This window comes from Esox lucius, chromosome 6 (genome assembly GCF_011004845.1).
Source record: "Esox lucius isolate fEsoLuc1 chromosome 6, fEsoLuc1.pri, whole genome shotgun sequence".
In the NCBI taxonomy this organism is placed as follows: domain Eukaryota; kingdom Metazoa; phylum Chordata; class Actinopteri; order Esociformes; family Esocidae; genus Esox; species Esox lucius.
The window spans coordinates 13,782,310-13,801,347 of NC_047574.1; the positions used below are offsets into that span (position 1 = coordinate 13,782,310).

The 19,038-nt window shown below is 47.1% G+C and overlaps 1 protein-coding gene across 4 annotated transcripts in view; it reads left to right on the top strand.

Moving 5' to 3' along the window:
* The window catches only part of anapc1 (anaphase promoting complex subunit 1), a 33,172-nt gene that overhangs the window by 3,757 nt on the left and 10,377 nt on the right, over nt 1–19,038 (top strand). For 2 of the 4 annotated variants that reach the window (XM_029120453.2, XM_029120451.2), the window contains exons 6-36: nt 203–285; nt 433–506; nt 721–866; nt 1,228–1,448; nt 2,177–2,386; nt 2,640–2,735; nt 2,827–2,917; nt 3,199–3,264; nt 3,350–3,487; nt 3,913–4,053; nt 4,552–4,612; nt 6,492–6,679; nt 6,885–6,959; nt 7,454–7,725; nt 8,684–8,775; nt 8,966–9,114; nt 10,935–11,013; nt 11,993–12,089; nt 13,564–13,637; nt 13,741–13,925; nt 14,021–14,247; nt 14,627–14,745; nt 15,343–15,614; nt 16,465–16,699; nt 17,144–17,235; nt 17,494–17,628; nt 17,787–17,869; nt 18,113–18,191; nt 18,333–18,407; nt 18,758–18,819; nt 18,923–19,013. In XM_029120453.2, coding sequence (XP_028976286.1) covers nt 203–285; nt 433–506; nt 721–866; nt 1,228–1,448; nt 2,177–2,386; nt 2,640–2,735; nt 2,827–2,917; nt 3,199–3,264; nt 3,350–3,487; nt 3,913–4,053; nt 4,552–4,612; nt 6,492–6,679; nt 6,885–6,959; nt 7,454–7,725; nt 8,684–8,775; nt 8,966–9,114; nt 10,935–11,013; nt 11,993–12,089; nt 13,564–13,637; nt 13,741–13,925; nt 14,021–14,247; nt 14,627–14,745; nt 15,343–15,614; nt 16,465–16,699; nt 17,144–17,235; nt 17,494–17,628; nt 17,787–17,869; nt 18,113–18,191; nt 18,333–18,407; nt 18,758–18,819; nt 18,923–19,013 — 4,008 coding nt within the window. The remainder of the gene's footprint in view (nt 1–202; nt 286–432; nt 507–720; nt 867–1,227; nt 1,449–2,176; nt 2,387–2,639; nt 2,736–2,826; nt 2,918–3,198; nt 3,265–3,349; nt 3,488–3,912; nt 4,054–4,551; nt 4,613–6,491; nt 6,680–6,884; nt 6,960–7,453; nt 7,726–8,683; nt 8,776–8,965; nt 9,115–10,934; nt 11,014–11,992; nt 12,090–13,563; nt 13,638–13,740; nt 13,926–14,020; nt 14,248–14,626; nt 14,746–15,342; nt 15,615–16,464; nt 16,700–17,143; nt 17,236–17,493; nt 17,629–17,786; nt 17,870–18,112; nt 18,192–18,332; nt 18,408–18,757; nt 18,820–18,922; nt 19,014–19,038) is intronic. The other 2 variants (XM_029120454.2, XM_029120452.2) reach the window with 2 other exon arrangements.

Sequence of the window (19,038 nt, forward strand, 5' to 3'; positions counted from 1 at the left end):
AACTTGAATGAGGTATCATGAAAATGGTCTTCTGTAGCACACTTATTACAAGCATTGTGCTTGTACCACCAGGGTGTGGGTTCGAAATCTATGGAGGGCTGATGTGGAATAATATGAACTCACTACTTTAGGTCACTCTGGATGAGAGTGTCTGCAAAATAACGTACGTGACGTTAAGTCTTGTGAATCTCGCCTTACACAGGTCTCTAAGCTGTGGCCCACTAAGTTTGGTCTGCTGTTAGAGCGCAGAAATCCTGCCTCAGATGCTCCCCTGAGTCCGCCCAGGTACACAAAATACACAGCCACACCTTTCAGTAGAAACACCCTGCTGTTTCTGGTATGTTGTGCTGTTTTAATTAAAATGTTATATATGCTAATGTGTTACAGGACTGCATGTTCGCGTCATACAACTGTTTGTAACTCTGTTCTTAGGGAACCTCTTCCCACAGTTTTCAGCATGCTGCATCCCCTGGATGAGATTGCCCCTCTGGTGTGCAGACCTACAGGTATGTCTCTGAACAGGAACCGTGACAATGGGCAAAGGACGCACCATAACGATGAACTGTAAGCGATGAACTGAATGTTCCAGCCTGAATGTTCCAGCCTGCATTCTGTTGGCCTTGTTGAACTCCTTGGCTGCCCGGTTAGCAGACTGCCGCTGCCGTATTCGCCGGCACCCATTAAGGCTTGTTAATTGCTCATCTCCTGTATCTCTGGCAGGTCTGTTCGAAGCTGCTCGTGTGCAGTACGTCTCTGACAGCACCATGAAAATCATCTTCTCCAGCTGCGAGCCCTCCATAGTCATGACGTATGACACGGTGCAGGGTGTACACTCTGTGTGGGCGCTGCGCAAAGTCACTCCGGAAGTAAGATGGCATGCAGGACTGACACTATACGCTCCCTAAGAGTGGATTTAAATTGGGCTCACTCGGCTCTGCTCATTTCTGAATGACACTTTGGTTTTCTTACCCTGTAAGTCCATGGACGATGTATTACAGTAATCCATGCTTTGGTTTTATTCCACCTGATACTGTGCCACAAATCCGATTGAAGTCACGGTTATTATGTAAGCTGGCACACCTCAACCATCTTGTCTACTAATTTTGAAGTCCATCACTGCTTGAGCATGTTCAGAGCTACCAGCAAATGTGAGACGGCTATAGCATGGGTTACTATCACATCTCATCCATGTCACCGTGCACTTTGGTCTTTCCCTCGGTACCACAGGAACAGTCCACAGTGCTGAAGTGTACGGAGCAGGTAGCCACACCCCAGGGCCTGTTGCCGCCAAGCTTTCTGACAACACACCTGAGGAATGTCTCCAGGATGGACTCCCCTGGATCCCCCTTCCATTGCCATGCCATGCAAAACCAAAACAGGATGACTTCGTCCCCAGGACTGCACTCGCGGACGCACTCTCCCAGCATCTCCAGCATGGCTGCATTAAGGTGACTTTAGACGTTGTCCTGGACAGCGACAGATCGCGACTGTGGGCTGAATTTACAGAGAATGGTGCATTAAACAAAAAAGCATTCAGTGAGCAGCAGTTTTTTGTGTCCCGAACGGCGTCTCTGAGTGGATCTTGAAGTGGATGGAGGTGAAAAGGTGTTTGACCTGATATTAGATCGGTGTACTTAAGTTGTCCTTTTGAGTGTACATATGAGATGAAGTGCCCTTCAGATTTGTCTTCTCTGACCTTGATAACACCGTTCCAGTCAGTTCCAATCATGTTTAGCACAGAGGTTTGTCTTGAAGACAGTAGAGGATTTCTTTTGTCAAGACTTTAAAATTACTTGTTGGCATGGAGGCGACATCTAATAAGATATTTCTAAACTTTGTAACCCCAAGACTCAACTGTTTCTTCAATTCTGTGATCCTTGGAAAATTGTGATGAATGTATCTACAAATCCGTAATCGACATAGGGTTTAGATATATGGTACATACTGCCCTCATTTTAACACTGTACTATCTTAGACCTGTTTAACCGGTTGCTATGGTAATGCAAACCACAAGGACAGTGAGGAAAACCGGCTTAATATCAGTTGTACTAAGTAAATTAATCGTAGTGTCCATCTAGCAAATTTAAACCAGCGTGTGTACATATTATCTACAGGCTAATTTGTCAATCCCTGTCTCATTTGCAACAACCACCCTCCCTTCTGCTCCCCCCTGCAGCCGCTCCCACTCCCCTGGAATGGCAGCGCCCTCTTTCCAGGTTGCGGCCCGGTTCAACATGTCGTACCACTCGTCGTCCCCTAGAGGCCACAGCTTCCTGCACTCGCCCAACAGCACTGCCAGCGAGTCCGTGCTGGTCCCAGAGATGGAGCCCATAGGGCCTGACCTATGCATCGAGCAGCTGTGGAGTGAAACGGCTTCCTCCCACAAGTCAGTGTCTGGCGTTCCTTGTTCCCTCCCTTTTATCTTTTAAACGGTTTTGATTTGGTCTGAATGAGGAGAGTTCTGAGGTCATTATGTTGTCACATCCATGTGATGTTACAAAGTTACAGTTGTTGTGTTGGTATCCCCATAGGGCTTTCTGCAGAAGAACAGTCACATAAAACCTGACTAGTGGAAAGGGAATAGCCGTATAAACACAGTCATAGATCAAACAAAGTAACTGTAAATACTCTGGCTGCAGGGAGATGAGTTGTCAGGCCTCCAAGGTCTTCATCACCTCTGACCTCTGTGAGAACAAGTACCTGTGCTTTCTTGTGGAGTCTCACCAACATCTCCGGTCAGTATCAATATCAGCTCAGTTATCTCTGCATTGTCCTTTTACTCATTCTCCCCTCACTCATGTTCATTTTTGTATTTTATATTCACAGATGTTTGAAATTCATTGAAAGCAACGATTCCTCACAACTCATCTTTGCATCTGTTGCCACTTTCCCTGCAAAAGATGCAGCCCCATTGCAGGTAAAGTTGATACATTTGGATACATTTCATGGATTTTATTTTTCTTTCAAGTATATTTCACACAAATACAAAGTACCATTCGGTACGTTTTCATCTTACCCTAATTTCAAGACATTGTCCTCAAATTCACAATCGTACTGATGATTGAATACTTGAATACTTTACAACTACAAAAAAATTCCCCTTAAGTTTTGGAAGTGTTTACAATGGAACTCTTGTGTCCTACTTTGTCTAAAAACAGTGACGAATTTAACACTTGATTTCTGTTATTTCCTTCTTAGGATATAGATGCAATGCTTGTTCTGGAAGCCAATGGAAGCCTGGTTCTGTACACCGGAGTGACAAGGGTAGCTAGAGAATAGAGTTTGTACACTGTTTAAATGTGTTCCTCTGAGATGCAGAGATTAATAGGAAAATGTGTTCTGTCTGCAGGTGAGCAAGGTGTTTGTTCCTGGCCTCCTGTCTCCCCCCTTCAGCCTGTCCAACAACATAGCCCAACTGAGCACCCCCATGGAGAGTGTTAGTACCCCTGCCAAGGCCTCTGGGAGACACATAAGAAGACTAGAGGAGGTACCACTGAGACCTTGGAGTGTTTACGTATCATCGGTTATTAAAAGAACCCATCAAAATACTCAAGCTTCTGTCAGTTTGCCTTTACGGAGTTTTACTATCAAACGTAAAGTGCACGCTTACATCTTAACACTGACGATTAAATCACAGTGAAGATGTACTTTCCATTCGACAACCCTCCATTTCAACAGACTGTAAAACTCTAATTGGATTTAAACTTCAGACTGTGTGACTAATGTCTTAGAATATAGATTGGTACAAATGAGGAAACCAAAGATTAATCAATTAAATGTTGCATTTATTACAGAACGGCCGTCGAACTGAATTGTATGGATTCCTTCCCCCTACTGAGCACTGGGCATGACGATTGTACCTTACGGGTTTGGATTAAATCTCCTGTTTGTCCCTTCTCCCCTGTTGGCTAGGCGTCCATGCCTTCCCCGCTATCGGAGCCGAGGGGCTCCACGAAGCACCACGAGACTTCGTGGCTGGATGACTACACCTTCCAACAGTCTGTACCCTACATCCAGGCCCTCCGAGACCCCGTCAGCCGCAGAGTCACCCTGGTGTGTCTCATGATATGAATGGAAGGGGGGGGGGGGGGGGGGTGTAATGAGTGTTTGTGTCGGTCTGTCTGGGACTGCTACTACTTAGAACGCAAGGAGTTATTGCTCCTTAAATGTATTAGAGATGAATTGGATTAGAGAAAAGCAGAGCATGTGTACAGAACAGAACTGAGCGGTACAGGTCCGTCCGCCGGCTTACTGAGTTCAGGGCGGTTGGAGCTTTCTGGGTGGACATCACTACCTGATGGAGTAGATTAGTCAGAAGAGATAAAGACATGCTGTTCTGGCGAGGGTCCTTGTCTAAGACAGATTTGTCAATGCATTATGTTCAAAGGCATACGTTGTGACGTGTCGAATTGATTTAGTCTCTATCCCCTGATATCTTAATCCATGTCAGATGATTTGCCAATATATTGAGTTGATTGGAAGTTAACATCTAGATACGTCTGATACTGTCTGATCTGAAATTGATTTTTATTCTGTTGTTTTTTTTTGTAGGAGCTGAGCAATGGCACAATGCTGAGGATAACCATCCCTGAAATTGCTACCTCGGAGCTGGGTAAGGATAACCTGACAATGTGCTAAATCAGTGTGTGTGGCAACAGATTATGCGTTGGATTAGATGTCACACACAGCTGAGTCATCCAGCGTTGATGGCCTGAAAATTGGGTTTAAGTGCTGCCAGCCTCCCTCTGTCACACTGACGTTAACCTAAGGTGACAAGACCCTAACGTTCCTGCTCGTACCTACACACTCTCACCGCAACAAGCACTCGTTACCGTAATCCATCATGTTAGTACTTAGCGCCCCTCCTCCCCAAACGTCTATTGACATATTCTACCCGACCCAGTCGCCCGTCTCCTGGCTGTCGGGTCTCCTGACACGTGTGCACTCTCCAGTCAGACACAGCGCTACGAGGACGTCATCGCGGCAGATAGTCCTCGGCAGGCACTCCTGGGTGCTGTTTTCTAGGGTGGCATTTTCATGCCCTAGTTCAGGCCAATATGCCGAATTGGCCCTGGAGTGTTGATAATCCGGGTTTATTCGGGAGGTTGGGAGATTCCTTGGAACATGGTGTCGATGAGGGGGTGAAACGGATGGGGAAATGTAGTACCACTTGGACACTATTTCCATTTACACTGGCATAAGGACACATGCCCAAAGCTAGTGTGTAATATGTATGTTTATGTTCAGGTACACGGTTACTAGAACGAAAGAGAATTTCTGTAACTGTCAATTAGCTGGGCTCCTAGTGGGTGCGCATTGAGAGTCTGTAGTTAATGCAGGTAGGAATATGGCATTCAGTATAATTTTATCACCATTTTGATGTATGGAAATGTGGGTATCCTTTGTAGCAATGTGAAGTAGGCTGTATGCCCGACACTGGACTTAAGTCATTTCTTGTATTATTTAGTTCCATTTGTTAGTAGATTATTCCTGTTATTCAAACCAGTTGAAGTGTTTTTCTGAAGGCAGTTCTTGCAGTGCTGAGGTACTAATGCAAAACAACTCACATTTTGTACCTTTTGTACAACAATGTACAAAAGGTAATTATAAATTATTCCGTGTGACCATATTTGCCTGAATATACAGGACAAAATCTGTGCAGAATGTACCTGTGGTTCAAGAATATTTGGTCAATTTAAGAATAGAAGGTTTCAAGCATGGAGTTCAATAGCCATGGTTTCATGTATCATGGTTTAAATAGTCATATGCAGAGAGTACACAAGGCAAACTAGACCGCAAAATTCATAGTGATAAAAATGAATTAAAATATACAAAAACAATAGCATAAAGACAGTATTAACGGTGATATTAGTATATACCCTACATAAAAACTTGTATACACGTGCACAACCTACTGTGCCTTAAGAAATTCTACGCTGTCTTTAAATGTTTTATGAGTAAAACACAGCTTTTATAGTTGGTTCTGATCTCATAAGATTTTAAGTCCAGCCCTATATGTAATAACTAAGGATCCCAGTCTTTGATTCACACTCCTTGTTTAATCAAATTGAACCACTACCAATTAATGCAGCAGCATTCTTAGTTCCTACACATTAGCACCTAATTGATCTAAAAGCCGGGACATATCATTCTAATGAAATGGCATTTCTCCTGCTCTACCTTGACCTTTCGGAGTTCGCTGTCCAATTAGAGATTCAGGATGGAGTTAATTACCTGTCCGATTGGTTGGACTGGGGAGATGACACGGACACCAATCACGCTGGGTTCTAGAGACCCTTGAATTGTCTGTGAATTCTCAAGTTGGAACACATCAGTTCATGCAGTATCCAATTGTCAGTTCACATGCTTAACTGCCCAAGTCAAATAATTGACATTTAAAACAATCCCCGTTTTGCGGTGTGACACAACATTACTGATGTTACTGCGGAGCGTCTCACGCTATGCCCTCCTCCTTCCCTGTGTGTTTGTAGTGAGGAAGTGTCTCCAGGCGGTACGCTTCATCCTGCCCAAGGAGACGGCCATGAAGGTGCTGGTGAAGTGGTATAACATCTACAACGCCCCCGGGGGGCCCAGCGCACACCTGGAGTGGAACCTGTTCGTCACCTGCTTCATGACTCTCATGGGCTACAACACAGAGCGGCTGGGATGGACGCGAAACGTGAGTCCCCACTGTGCCGAGCCTGTCTGGTAACCCTCCTGGAGTTTGTAGACGGGCCTCAGTCTCGGGTAAGCCCGGGTTACCAAAGCTTGTACCATCCCTACGTAAAGCATATGCCACGGATGGTAGGTTGACAACGCAGATGATACTTTAGTCAGGTGGTGACTGATGCTTGACCTTTGTGTTTCATTCTGTGCTCCCCCAGCTCCATTTTGAAGTGCCCCTTTCTCCTGTGATCGCACCAAAGAAGGCCCGGCAGTCAGACACAGGGTCTGATGAGGTAAGCAGGGGTTATCCCTGAAAGCCAGTCATTACATAGAAAGCCTTAAATGTCTGGACTTGTTAGTCTCAAGCTTTTAATCCAGAAAAAGGAGGTGAATTAACAGTAGGGGGGGATTTGTTATTCTGTGGTGTTGACTCATAATAGAGAAATGTGTTCGGTTTATATATAGTTTGCTGAATTTGAGGTAACAATCTTTGAGTTTAATTTCTGTCCCAGTTGAAGTATAGTGAGTGTGGCCTGTGCCCTCATTCATGTGGAGTGTGAGTGTGTCTGGTTTGTAGTATGAAAACCGGTCCGGTTTTAACAGTGCAGTTGGGCTGAGGAGGTCATGTGGAGTTCACCCTTTGGCTCACAGCTGTTACTGAAGAAAGGAAATTAATGTACAGGTCCACAGGACATTAATGATTCAGACCAGGCTGAGATATTGGTCCTTAACCTTCTGACCCTTTTGTCTCTTGCATTTACGTCTGTTTGTTCTGGTCATTTACCAGGACTGGGACTACATGAGGTGCTCAGACTACCACAGACAGGTGGTTTTCAGGCATGTGTGTGGTGCTGTGAGTCTGGATTCTGCGGACAGCTCGGGTTGTGGGGAGCCCCTGGCTTCCACTCCGGCCCTACGCCTGGACCCATCAGCCCCGCTCTTCCCCCACCTCCCGGCCCTGTTCTATGTGCTCCACCTGCTGTACGAGGAGCTGAAGCTGGATGAGCTGCAGAGGAGCGGCGGGCGGTTGCTGGTTGGCCTCCTACAACAGCTGGCCAGGTACTGGGTGCTCTGTTTTAGTCTAGGCTGACCCTCAAATGATGTCAGGAACACCGAAATGTTAGTTTAGTTCTCAATAGCGTTCTGTGTGGGGATGAGGAACACATGCTAACGGGACCAGTGCAGTCTCAAACCACCAAAACCAACGTCTCACCCAAAGCGTGGGCCAAATGTCTCCCCAGTACCTAATGTGGAAGATGTTAATCGCCATTTCTCCAAATCTCGGTACTGAAAACAGTGCGCTCCAGAACCAGTCCCCGAGGAGTGGTCGGATCCCACTCGAGCCATACAGTATGGTGGTACAGCAGGTTGGATGTGTCTTCACAGGAGAGGACTTCTGAAGTAACCCCACTTTGCAGTTATGTCAGCGGCAAATAAACGCAGGTCGCAGGTGCATTGTGTTCCATTCGGCTGTTAAAATTCAGAAAGAACAGAAGTTCAAGTATGCCTGCTGAATCACCGCTCAATGAAACCGGGTGATTACGGTCTCTCCGACAACGTTCATATTAACAGGAAAATGACATTGAAGTTCCAAGTATGTCAAGTGGCCGTTGTCATTAAAGAGTTTAAGTGGTTGAATCAACCACTTGAATTGGTTATTACCTATTTTGGTCTTATTTAAGTAACCTGTCATTTAGTGTTTCCCGGATCAACAGATCCTTGTTGTATTAATTGCAATACTCACTGAACAAAGAATAACTAAACTAAAGCACAAACCAATCTGGCAACTGGGCTTGGTCTGTAGGTCAATGAAGCCTGAAACGCCCACGTTAGTACCAGAGGTGTTCATTTAGTGAGTCCTAAATGAGCGGATTCATCTTTTTGATGGCTGGCTGTGTAGGTCGTTTTTTTTTATGGTGGAGATGGTTGGGCATTAAAAGTATTGACTAAATGCCTTTGGTTAGATGAACAGTTCCTCTTCTGACCTGCTGCTGATTATTGTGCATTTTATTAATAGGGACCTGCAGCTGGAGGAGTATATCGACCTGTACTGGCGAGATTACCCCTCATTCATCACTACGTTTAAAGAGTCCTGCATTATCGATCATGGTAAGAGCCATCCTCGGTGCGTCCCCCCCCTCCCCCTGCTTAGAACTGGCCACATACTGCCACGATGGCTTGTTGTGATTTAAATGATGGTCTGTGCTGCGGGTCGCAATGTGTCCGTGACCCCACGGGTGTAGTCTGTAGCCTGTCGTGCCAGTTTAATAGACGCTCTCTGCCGCCCCCTGTCCTGCAGCCCAGATGGAGCAGATGCTGCGTCCGTCTTTTCTGAGGGCGGAGCCTACATGTGTGTTCAGCTGGTTCAGCGGGTGTCTGAGGGGAGACGTGGTAGCGCCGTTCCCCTACCTGCCCGGCATCTGTGAGAGGACCAAACTTCTGGTGCTGGTACGCTATCCCCGTCGGAATCATCCCCTGTTTCTGTCTGTGCCTTGTGACGACGAGGGTTGGGCGTGGGAGCCGAGCGCTATGCGGTTTAGCGCTCTGGCTACTAGAGATAATGGCCGTGCCGATCGGAGTTTAGAGTTGGGGATCGAAGATATAGAGCAGTGTGTCCTCCCGATCAGTCCCGTTATGTTGTCTGTGTGCAACGTGTAACGTTGTGCTCTATCCACCGACAATAGGGGGTGCCAACGACAAAGTGAAAGGCGTGCTGGGTCATTTGCATCAACAGTACATTGGTCCTTTGTGTGGTGGGAGGACAGGTCGTTTTCCTATCACTGGTGGCTTGGTAAAAGCTACAGCATGTGTGCGTGGCTAGTTTACCCAACCACTTCAATGACATGGTACATAAATACTGTTTAGACCGCATAGTTTTGTTGAGGAACCAATGTTAACACAGACCCCTGAATATGTAAGCTCCTCTCTGGATTGGTTTTCAGTGCCTAGCCTATGGGGCTTCCTGCTCTAATATGATTTCCCAGTTAAAAGGGTCATCCAGCACTGACACTCCAACACACGCTCATTTTAAATGCCAAAGCGTCATGACCTAGGGCCGGATGCCAGTGAAGGGAGGGGGTGTCATTTTTCTGGTACGGGAAGATATATATATAGATGCAGTTAAAGTATTTTAACAGTATCTGAAATGTTGCTGCATTGAATCCCCAAGCCAGCAAGTTGAAAAATCTGTAGCTGAGCAGGGCGATTACACTTAATAGCTCCCAGCAATAAATCCAATGTGTTCTCAGTGAAATTTGCTGGTAAAATTTGGTTTTAAAGAAAAAACGTTTGCCTGAGACGTTTTACTCTTTGCTTTCACAAGCACCATTTGCAACAACGTGTGACATTGAAAACAACCCAGTGTCTGTACGAAACACTTTCAATGTCAAAGTAACCTGTCGGAAATTCCCACTTTAGTTGCTTTCCTTGCCAATTTCACTGCTCATTCATTGGGGACTATAGTTGGTGGAATGCACCGCTCAGAAATGGGGTACGGGAGCAGTTTACTGCTGAAGAGAGTAAAATTGCGAGTTGTGAGATGTAGCCAGCCCGTTGATGTCTACAGTGAGAATGTATCAGAAAGTGATGACTAACTCTGCGCCGACATTTGTTCATGCTTTGTTGACAACCAGAGCAGGAACACTGAGGCTCAGGGAGGCAGTTTGGACGGAACCCACTGGGTACTGTCACTGACGTTGGCCGCCAAGTGGGTCTATAGATTTGGCCGTGCCATATTTTACAGTTCAATTTCCAAATACCTTTACAATGGTCGTCATCCAGCAGCGACGACGATTGTACCGTGTTTCAGTTTATTTCAAAAGAAATAAGGATTTGTTATTTCAAGTTCGATGTTGCCAAATTATTCGAGGGAATATGTGTGTGTTTGTGCGTGAGTGTGCGGACACACTCTGCCATAATTAAACCACGGTGGGATGGCGAGCTGAATCACAGGCGGGGGATCGGGGGGGCTGTGTTTATAACCAGGCCTTGTGCGTCTCCTCCCATCAAGGCTAAGTGAGGTGACGCACGTCACTGCTGAGAGACTGACAGCCTGTCATGCAATTACATCTATTTACCCCCATCCCCGTCTGTCTTTACCTCTCGTTGACCCCCCCCCCCCACACACACACACACACGCACGCACTCTGGCTCATCCACCCTACTGTTGGCTCTGTCTCTCACCGCCCGATACCCTGTGTCTCTCTGTCTGCCTCTTTCAACCGGCCAGACACTGACGTTTTTCTGTCCTTCTGTCTCTCCCTCACCAGAGTTACGCCCTGTACATCGTTGGAGATGACAATGCAACTTCCGTAGATGTTTCAAAGTATCTAGCCAAGCTCTCCGCAGGTGGGTGTGTGCTCTCTGCAGGTGGGTGTGTGCTCTCTGCAGGTGGGTGTGTGCTCTCTGCAGGTGGGTGTGTGCTCTCTGCAGGTGGGTGTGTGCTCTCTGCAGGTGGGTGTGTGCTCTCTGCAGGTGGGTGTGTGCTCTCTGCTGGTGGCTGTGTGCTCTCTGCAGGTGGGTGTGTGCTCTCTGCTGGTGGCTGTGTGCTCTCTGCTGGTGGCTGTGTGCTCTCCGCCGGTGGGTGTGTGCTCTCCGCAGGTGGGTGTGTGCTCTCCGCAGGTGGGTGTGTGCTCTCCGCAGGTGGGTGTGTGCTCCCCGCAGGTGGGTGTGTGCTCCCCGCAGGTGGCTGTGTGCTCCCCGCAGGTGGCTGTGTGCTCCCCGCAGGTGGCTGTGTGCTCTCTGTAGGTGGCTGTGTGCTCTCTGCAGGTGGGTGTGTGCTCTCTGCAGGTGGGTGTGTGCTCTCTGCAGGTGGGTGTGTGCTCTCTGCTGGTGGGTGTGTGCTCTCTGCTGGTGGGTGTGTGCTCTCTGCTGGTGGGTGTGTGCTCTCTGCAGGTGGGTGTGTGCTCTCTGCTGGTGGGTGTGTGCTCTCTGCTGGTGGGTGTGTGCTCTCTGCTGGTGGGTGTGTGCTCTCTGCTGGTGGGTGTGTGCTCTCTGCTGGTGGGTGTGTGCTCTCTGCTGGTGGGTGTGTGCTCTCTGCTGGTGGGTGTATGCTCTCTGCTGGTGGGTGTGTGGGTGTTTCATGAAGACCACAGCCAGCCCCATGACATGCCTTCCATAGGCCTTTATTATGAAGTCAGGACTCTGTTGTTGGTAGTAAAAGTAGGAAAGAAATATCCTTTGATTCTGAGACGTGAAGATTTTAAGCTTAATTTTATGCATGTACAGTAATTGTAATGGCGTTTGAGAAAGCCCATTTGGGCCTAATGGGGAGGATGACTCTGAGACTGACAGGCCTCTATTCCTTTGTTGTTGACCCATTTTCCAGTTTCTGTGCTGGGACAGCTCACCCACAGTCCTCACATGGAGACTCTCCTCTTTCTCACAGGTCAGAAGAAGACTGGCACTGAATCGTCTTTGAGGAGGTAAAACCTTGGTAAAATGTTGGTGAAAATATTGGTAACAGAATTGCAGACTATGGAGGACTTTACAGACATCTTAACTGAATGTTAAGAGACTCACTATTTTATTAACATATTGAGATATAATTTCCACTTCTCCAGGAGTTCTACTGTATTCACTGCATGGACAGTCTCGACATAAAACCAGGGCATTCAACCATTTATACTGTAAAAATATGCTTTTAATCAATTTAAACTAATTTAATTTATTATCAGGACTATTAAATCAGTCTATGTCAGGAGATGATAAGGTAACCATGACTAAAAAAGACAATTCATTACTGTTAGACCTATGTAGATCTAAATCACTGGTCTCCATATACGTTGTCATCTGTTGTTTAATGATGGATATTGTCTACGTCGTAGAGGGGTTTTCAGTACATCCAAATGAGCTCCATGGCATAAGTGTCATAGGCCTGCCTTCAATATTTGAACATTTCTTAGTTAGCAGACGCTTATTCAAGTGAACTTGTCTTGCTGTTGTCTTATGATTATTTTAAACTGTCTTGTCTAGGCTACATTACAGTTGGCTTTAGGCTGGGTGTTTGTAAAAGCACCTTGTGACAACTGCGGATGTAAAAAGGGCTTTATGAAAGAAGAGTGTTTGGTTGGTTCATGGGGAACTAGGAAGACTATGCTGAGGTTTGAATCAAGTGGAGCTGAAAACTATTCGTAAAAAAACAGATCACCCTCCTATGCTTGTTTGTGTGAGACACGGCTGGACAAGCTGCGATCCTGTGTCACCGTTAATTCCATCAGGTGCAGTACTGTTATAACCACCTTTTGGTTGTTCACACTTGCCTGAAATTAGCACTTTGTGTCACATTTTAAAGAAGAACCTCAAATATGTCCGCTTCCATCCAAACACAAGCATGTGCACATAATGCTAGTAAATAACCGGTCCTTGTGCAACCGTTAAAATGTTGGCTTTAAGAGATTGTAATTGCCAACAAACGTGCGTTAGGCAATAATGTCAGAGACTGTAGTATTATGACTAAATGGTTCTCCTTCCAATTGTTTTCTTTTTTTTTTTTTTTGTGTATGTTGAAAAGCGTATTGTCTGTGTTGGAATGCTGTGTGCTCACCACAATAACAGAATGGGGTGGATGTATTCTGTTCATTAAAAATATGAATGCAAGTAGATTAATCCTCTACTAGATCTCTCTGATTGGCCCGCTGTTCATTCTCAGGACTTGCATCATACAGTACTCCTTGCCTTGTTTTTCAGCAGTTGAGTTTCTAAATGTTTTTTTTCTTTCTTTTTTTTCTGACAGTTATTTTTTGGCAGCACGTAAGAGTATAACGACTTAGCAACATTTGGGTGTGAATTAAAAGAACTTACGTTTAAAAGTGAGATCTATACTAGGCAGTTACTTAACCACACTAACAACTTGTTTTCAGTCAACTCTACACACAATGCAATCTGTTTCTCTTCCAGACAGGGCAGTATGAAGTCTGATGCGCCAAATGAAAGTTTGGCTGAAAAGCTTGTGGTTTGGCTAACATCAGCTGGTAAAGACTACATCAGGCCTGGAAACATCTCCACAACCTCTCTAATATTGTGGTGTTAGGGATATCCTTCTGGTGTGAGACTTATGTTGTGCGTTTTGTTTAGGTTTCACATTGAAAGACCTTGAGTCTGTGCCCTTTGGTGTGGCTCTGCCTATCAGAGATGCTATCTACCAGTGCCGAGAGCATCCCTGCTCCGACTGGTCAGAGGAAGTTTGCCTGCTGATTGGGCGACAGGACCTCACCAAGCAAGCACACAAAGTTACACTCGCAAAAGGCAAACCTGTAAGTGTGAGTGTCACAGGGTGGTCGGAGGGCTCGGGCGTCTTTACCGCCGCGTGTGTTTGGAGGTCATTGTCGTCTGTCCAATGTGTTTCCGTATTCAGACGGTGGGTCCAGGGTTGACGCGGGAGGCTCCAGCCACCACAGAGGCAGACGAAGAGGAGGACGGCATGACTGATCTGAACCAGGACTTGATTGGTCTCATCTGGAGCCAGGACCTGCGTGTCCAGGAGGCCCGGCGGCTCCTGCAGAGCTCCCGACCCGTCAGGGTCAGCGTGGTCCACCTGCCCGAGGTCAGCGACCATGAGTACATAGAGGAGAAGGAGAACAAGTACGTACCAAGTTCAAGTGATAGCAGCTGAAGTTAAAGTAACATGGCCCCGGGTTTACATTTAAGTCGTTAGTGCTGTGCTCGTATCCCTAACTATTTGAAGTAGTGAGCACATTCACCAAATTTTCACCAATACTTTTTGTACTGGCACCCCTGTGGAAATGAATCCCTGGCGTGTTACAATGACCATGATCTTATCAAGTGAGCTAAACCAGATATGTGTTTATGTTCCCCTTAATCAATAAATACATCCCATGGATAATGTGCATAGTTTCATGCTCCTCTTTTTAAATTACTGCTCTGTAGTCAGCAGGTGGTCTGTAGTTGTGCTCTTCTGATGCCTCTCTTTCCTCTTCCTCATTTCTTTCTCTCTGGGCAGACTGCTGCAGCTGTGCCAGCGTACCATGGCTCTGCCAGTGGGCAGAGGCCTTTTCACCCTGTTCTCCTACCACCCTGTGCCAACAGAGCCCCTCCCAGTGCCCAAACTCAACCTTACTGGTACTGTATCCCTAAAATGACCACACCCACCTTGTTTGCCTGGGTCTAAGGTTGACCACGCCCCCCTTGTTTGCCTGGGTCTAAGGTTGACCACGCCCCCCTTGTTTGCCTGGGTCTAAGGTTGACCACGCCCCCCTTGTTTGCCTGGGTCTAAGGTTGACCACGCCCCCCTTGTTTGCCTGGGTCTAAGGTTGACCACGCCCCCCTTGTTTGCCTGGGTCTAAGTGAACTTGGTGCCACTGCCTTCAAAAACAAGCTGTAAAGTACACAAGTATTTTGTTTTCTCTCTGAAGGTCTTTGAAGACCGGAAGTAAAAAGACACTAAATCTATTTACATTTCTGCGTGGTTTCTAACAGCTTGCCACAATAAAGCTCACAAAAAGCTCCCTTGAGTTGTTCTGACTCTGTAAATCTAGCGTGTGTTTCAGTGGGTTGTGTTTGAGGGCAGGAATGCACTTTTTCTGATTGATGTGATGAGATGCAGACACTAGAGCGCAGCAGGGGCCATGTTTGCCAGGTCCTGGGTGTCAGTCAATGTTTTCTTTTTTTGGGGGGGTTTGGTGGTAACCTTGCGGGGTCTCGTGGTTCTGGTTACAGGTCGTGCCCCCCCTCAGAACACGATGGTGGATCTGAACAGTGGGAACATTGATGTCCCCCCGAACATGACCAGTTGGTCAAGCTTTCACAATGGAGTCGCGGCGGGCCTGAAGATTGCCCCTGCCTCCCAGGTGGACTCTGCCTGGATCGCTTACAACAAGCCCAAGAGTCCTGAGCTGGCCAATGAGTATGCAGGTTTCCTCATGGCCTTGGGGCTCAATGGACACCTCACCAAGCTGGCCACTCTCAACATACATGATTACTTAACCAAGGTGAGAGTACATGCGAGTGCAACCGCGTGGGCGTGCACGCGCACGTTTCCTCGCCACAAACCAAGTGACCTCAGAATTTATCCAAAAAGGTATCAGTTCTGCAGTTCTTATTCAGGGAAATGCCTGTAAAGCCACCAGTCGTTTAGGGGTTGAGTGAATTCATGTAGTTTCTCTATAAATGTTTTAGATTGCATGGAGGTTTTAGCAGAAATTGTCTTTTGGCATCCTGTTATTTTTCTCACATGAAAGTGGGAAGGTCTCAGAGCGCTCAAAGCAGAGTTTCACTTTGACTTTTCCTTGGCAGTGACGCATGTGCAACTTTCTTATTTCCAGTTAGTTCAACCATAGAAGTCTCTCTGGTCATATCTATTACATCTCTTTGCTCAAAGATCAGTTGTTGTTTACTACACTATGACATTACTACTGTTCTCGTTATTGCTAACGAATCACCTCTGCCAGAAGAATGTATACGCCAATATCTGAGCCCTGCATGGGCGTGAACCTTTAAATATCTGCTATTGTACTGTTATGATATTACAGCGGTCTTTTGTCTGTAAATATTGAATTATTTGGTATGTTAGTCATCTGGTAATTTATGCAAATGGGATTCTTTGAAATGTACTCATTAGTTGTCTGTGTAGTTGGGTGATGGGAGGCAAATAAAGCATAACCTTTTTGCTGAATCACAGTGTAGCTTTTACCCCAAACAGAAGAGTTGCTCTTTCATACCCGCTCCCCATTTAGATCTCCCCGGTAACTTATTCAATTCATGATCTCTCTGTTATTAAACAAGTGAACATTGCGGTTTGTGAGACCCACAGGGGGCTAATGAAAATGGCTGTCCCCCCAGGGCCACGAGATGACGAGCATCGGGCTGCTCCTGGGTGTGTCTGCGGCCAAGCTGAGCACCATGGACATGTCAATCACCCGCCTGCTGAGCATTCACATCCCCGCGCTTCTCCCTCCCACCTCCACTGAGTTGGACGTGCCTCACAACGTACAGGTGGCGGCCGTGGTGGGCATCGGCCTGGTCTACCAGGGCACCGGGCACCGCCACAACGCCGAGGTGCTGCTCGCTGAGATCGGTCAGTCGCCCGTGTCCCTGTGACCTCCACTTCTGTGTTTTCTTATCGTTTGCAGCGAGGGTTAACTACGACTCTGTTCGGCGTGGAGCTGCTGGTTACACATGAGACAAAAGTCCATCTATACAGGCTCGATGGCAGCGAACGTAGCCTTCATGAGTACAGAATAGATGTCGTGTTGTGTGCACGGTAACCTAACACGGCCGACTTCAAAGTGACACTTGAAACTAGGGAGGAGGAAAAAACGGTACAACCTCACACTGTACAGCTGATCCAGTAAATGTCCAGGAAAAAAGTCCCATCACATGGTCATGCATTTCCCCGGAATGCCTGTGCCTCCGGTGGTGGTTGTCAGCTGTGCAGATGGTGTGCCTTAAGGTTTTTGTGACGGCTCCCTCAGAACATAATGATCTTGTGCTTTCTATTCTCTGCTGTTTCCTCCTGCAGGCCGACCCCCCGGTCCGGAGATGGAGTACTGCACTGACAGAGAGTCCTACTCCCTGGCCGCCGGCCTGGCCCTGGGCATGGTGTGTCTGGGGGTAAGTCACTGTGTTTGTAGGGCTGTGGGACCGCAGCTGAAATAACGTATTGACTCTGCTGTCCTGTAAGTAGAGCTTATAGAAACAGTCAGTGTTGTGATGCGGGAAGCCACGCACCCCGGGGTAGGACGGGCGAATGAACACTGCGTCGCCGGGGCTCTGTCCGAACCTGGGCCGTGGTCTGTGAGTCTTGTGTATGTAGGGGACGGTAGAATGTTCCCACTGCCTGCTGAATGACTTGCGTCCCCGTCCCCGTAGCATGGCAGTAACCTGATCGGTATGACTGACCTGAATGTGCCGGAGCAGCTGTACCAGTACATGGTGGGGGGGCATCGCCGTACCCACGCTGGCATCAACAGAGAGAAACACAAGTCCCCCAGCTACCAGATCAAGGTAACAGGACATGTAACAGGGGCTTCCCTGTCTTGTTTACCTACTGTTTGTCCGTTGATTTGTAGCTATCGTAGAAGAGTTTTTCCTTAATGTCCCACGGCTTCTGGTCAATGGCTGTGCTTTTGATTTGTAACTTACGCTCGTGTTTTGTCCGGCAGGAGGGTGACACCATCAATGTGGATGTGACCTGTCCTGGAGCGACCCTAGCCCTGGCCATGATCTACCTGAAAACCAACAACAGGTACAGGTTCCACCACCGCCACTCTCATCATAGATGGCCGAGAAGCAGCTTTATTTCACAGTGACTCTCTTCACTCTTCCATGTAGTCTTGCATGGAGCTGGTCAGCACATCATGAACCCAGGGCTCCAGCTTATAACAGAAACAAGTCATTTTGAATCATTGTTGGTCTACCCTGATTCTGTTCTGCTTTGGGAGAATAATCTCAGGCTGCCATTAACACTTCCTCGTTAACCCCCTTTCAGGTCTATCGCTGATTGGCTGAAGGCCCCAGACACAATGTTCCTCCTGGACTTCATTAAACCAGAGTTTCTGCTTTTGAGGGTGAGTTCATTGAAGCTCAGCTGATGTAGCCATAGTATACTGGTGTTTACCAAGCCAGACCCTCAGAGTGCTTCAAATGTAGATGTGACAAACATCATTGCCTAGTCCCATGTTTTCACATCTTGTTGTCTCGGCTCTCAGACACTGGCCAGGTGTATCATCATGTGGGATGAGATTCTCCCCAACTCTGAGTGGGTGAGCAGCAATGTGCCTCAGGTAACTCCCCTCAAAATACACGCACAGATTTCAGATCTATATGCCCTACCTGCGCAGGCCTCAGTTCAGCCAACAGTACAGATGTCCCATTTCATAGTGATTAGAGGTTTGAGCTTAGCCTCTTAATGTTGTTAGTCAGTCAGACTGTTTTAATCAATGACATCAGTGCTAATAAGGAAACCAGTTTCAGTCCTCAAATTTGGCTTCAGTGCCAAGATATATTATTGGGGGAGAAAGGCTTGATTGCATTTCCTGAATCTGGAGCCGTTTACACATCAACAGTCCTGTATGAGTTCACATCCCGTCGTCTGAAACATCGGTAACCAAACAAGACCCTCTTTGACATCCAGATAATCCAAGAGAACATTGGGAACCCGGTGGTTTCGGAGGACTTAAACATGGAGACCCTGGCGTGAGTACAATCTGCTTTGACTCCTCTCTCAGTACGGCAGGATGTAAGGGACCGGCATGTTGTGTCTGGTTTCATGTTGATGTGTGGTGACTCCTGTCCTCAGCCAGGCCCATGACTACATCACCGCCGGAGCCTGCATGGCTGTGGGATTCCGATTCGCCGGCTCGGCCAACTCTGACGCATTTGACTGCTTGGTAAGAGACGCAGGCTTCAGAAGAA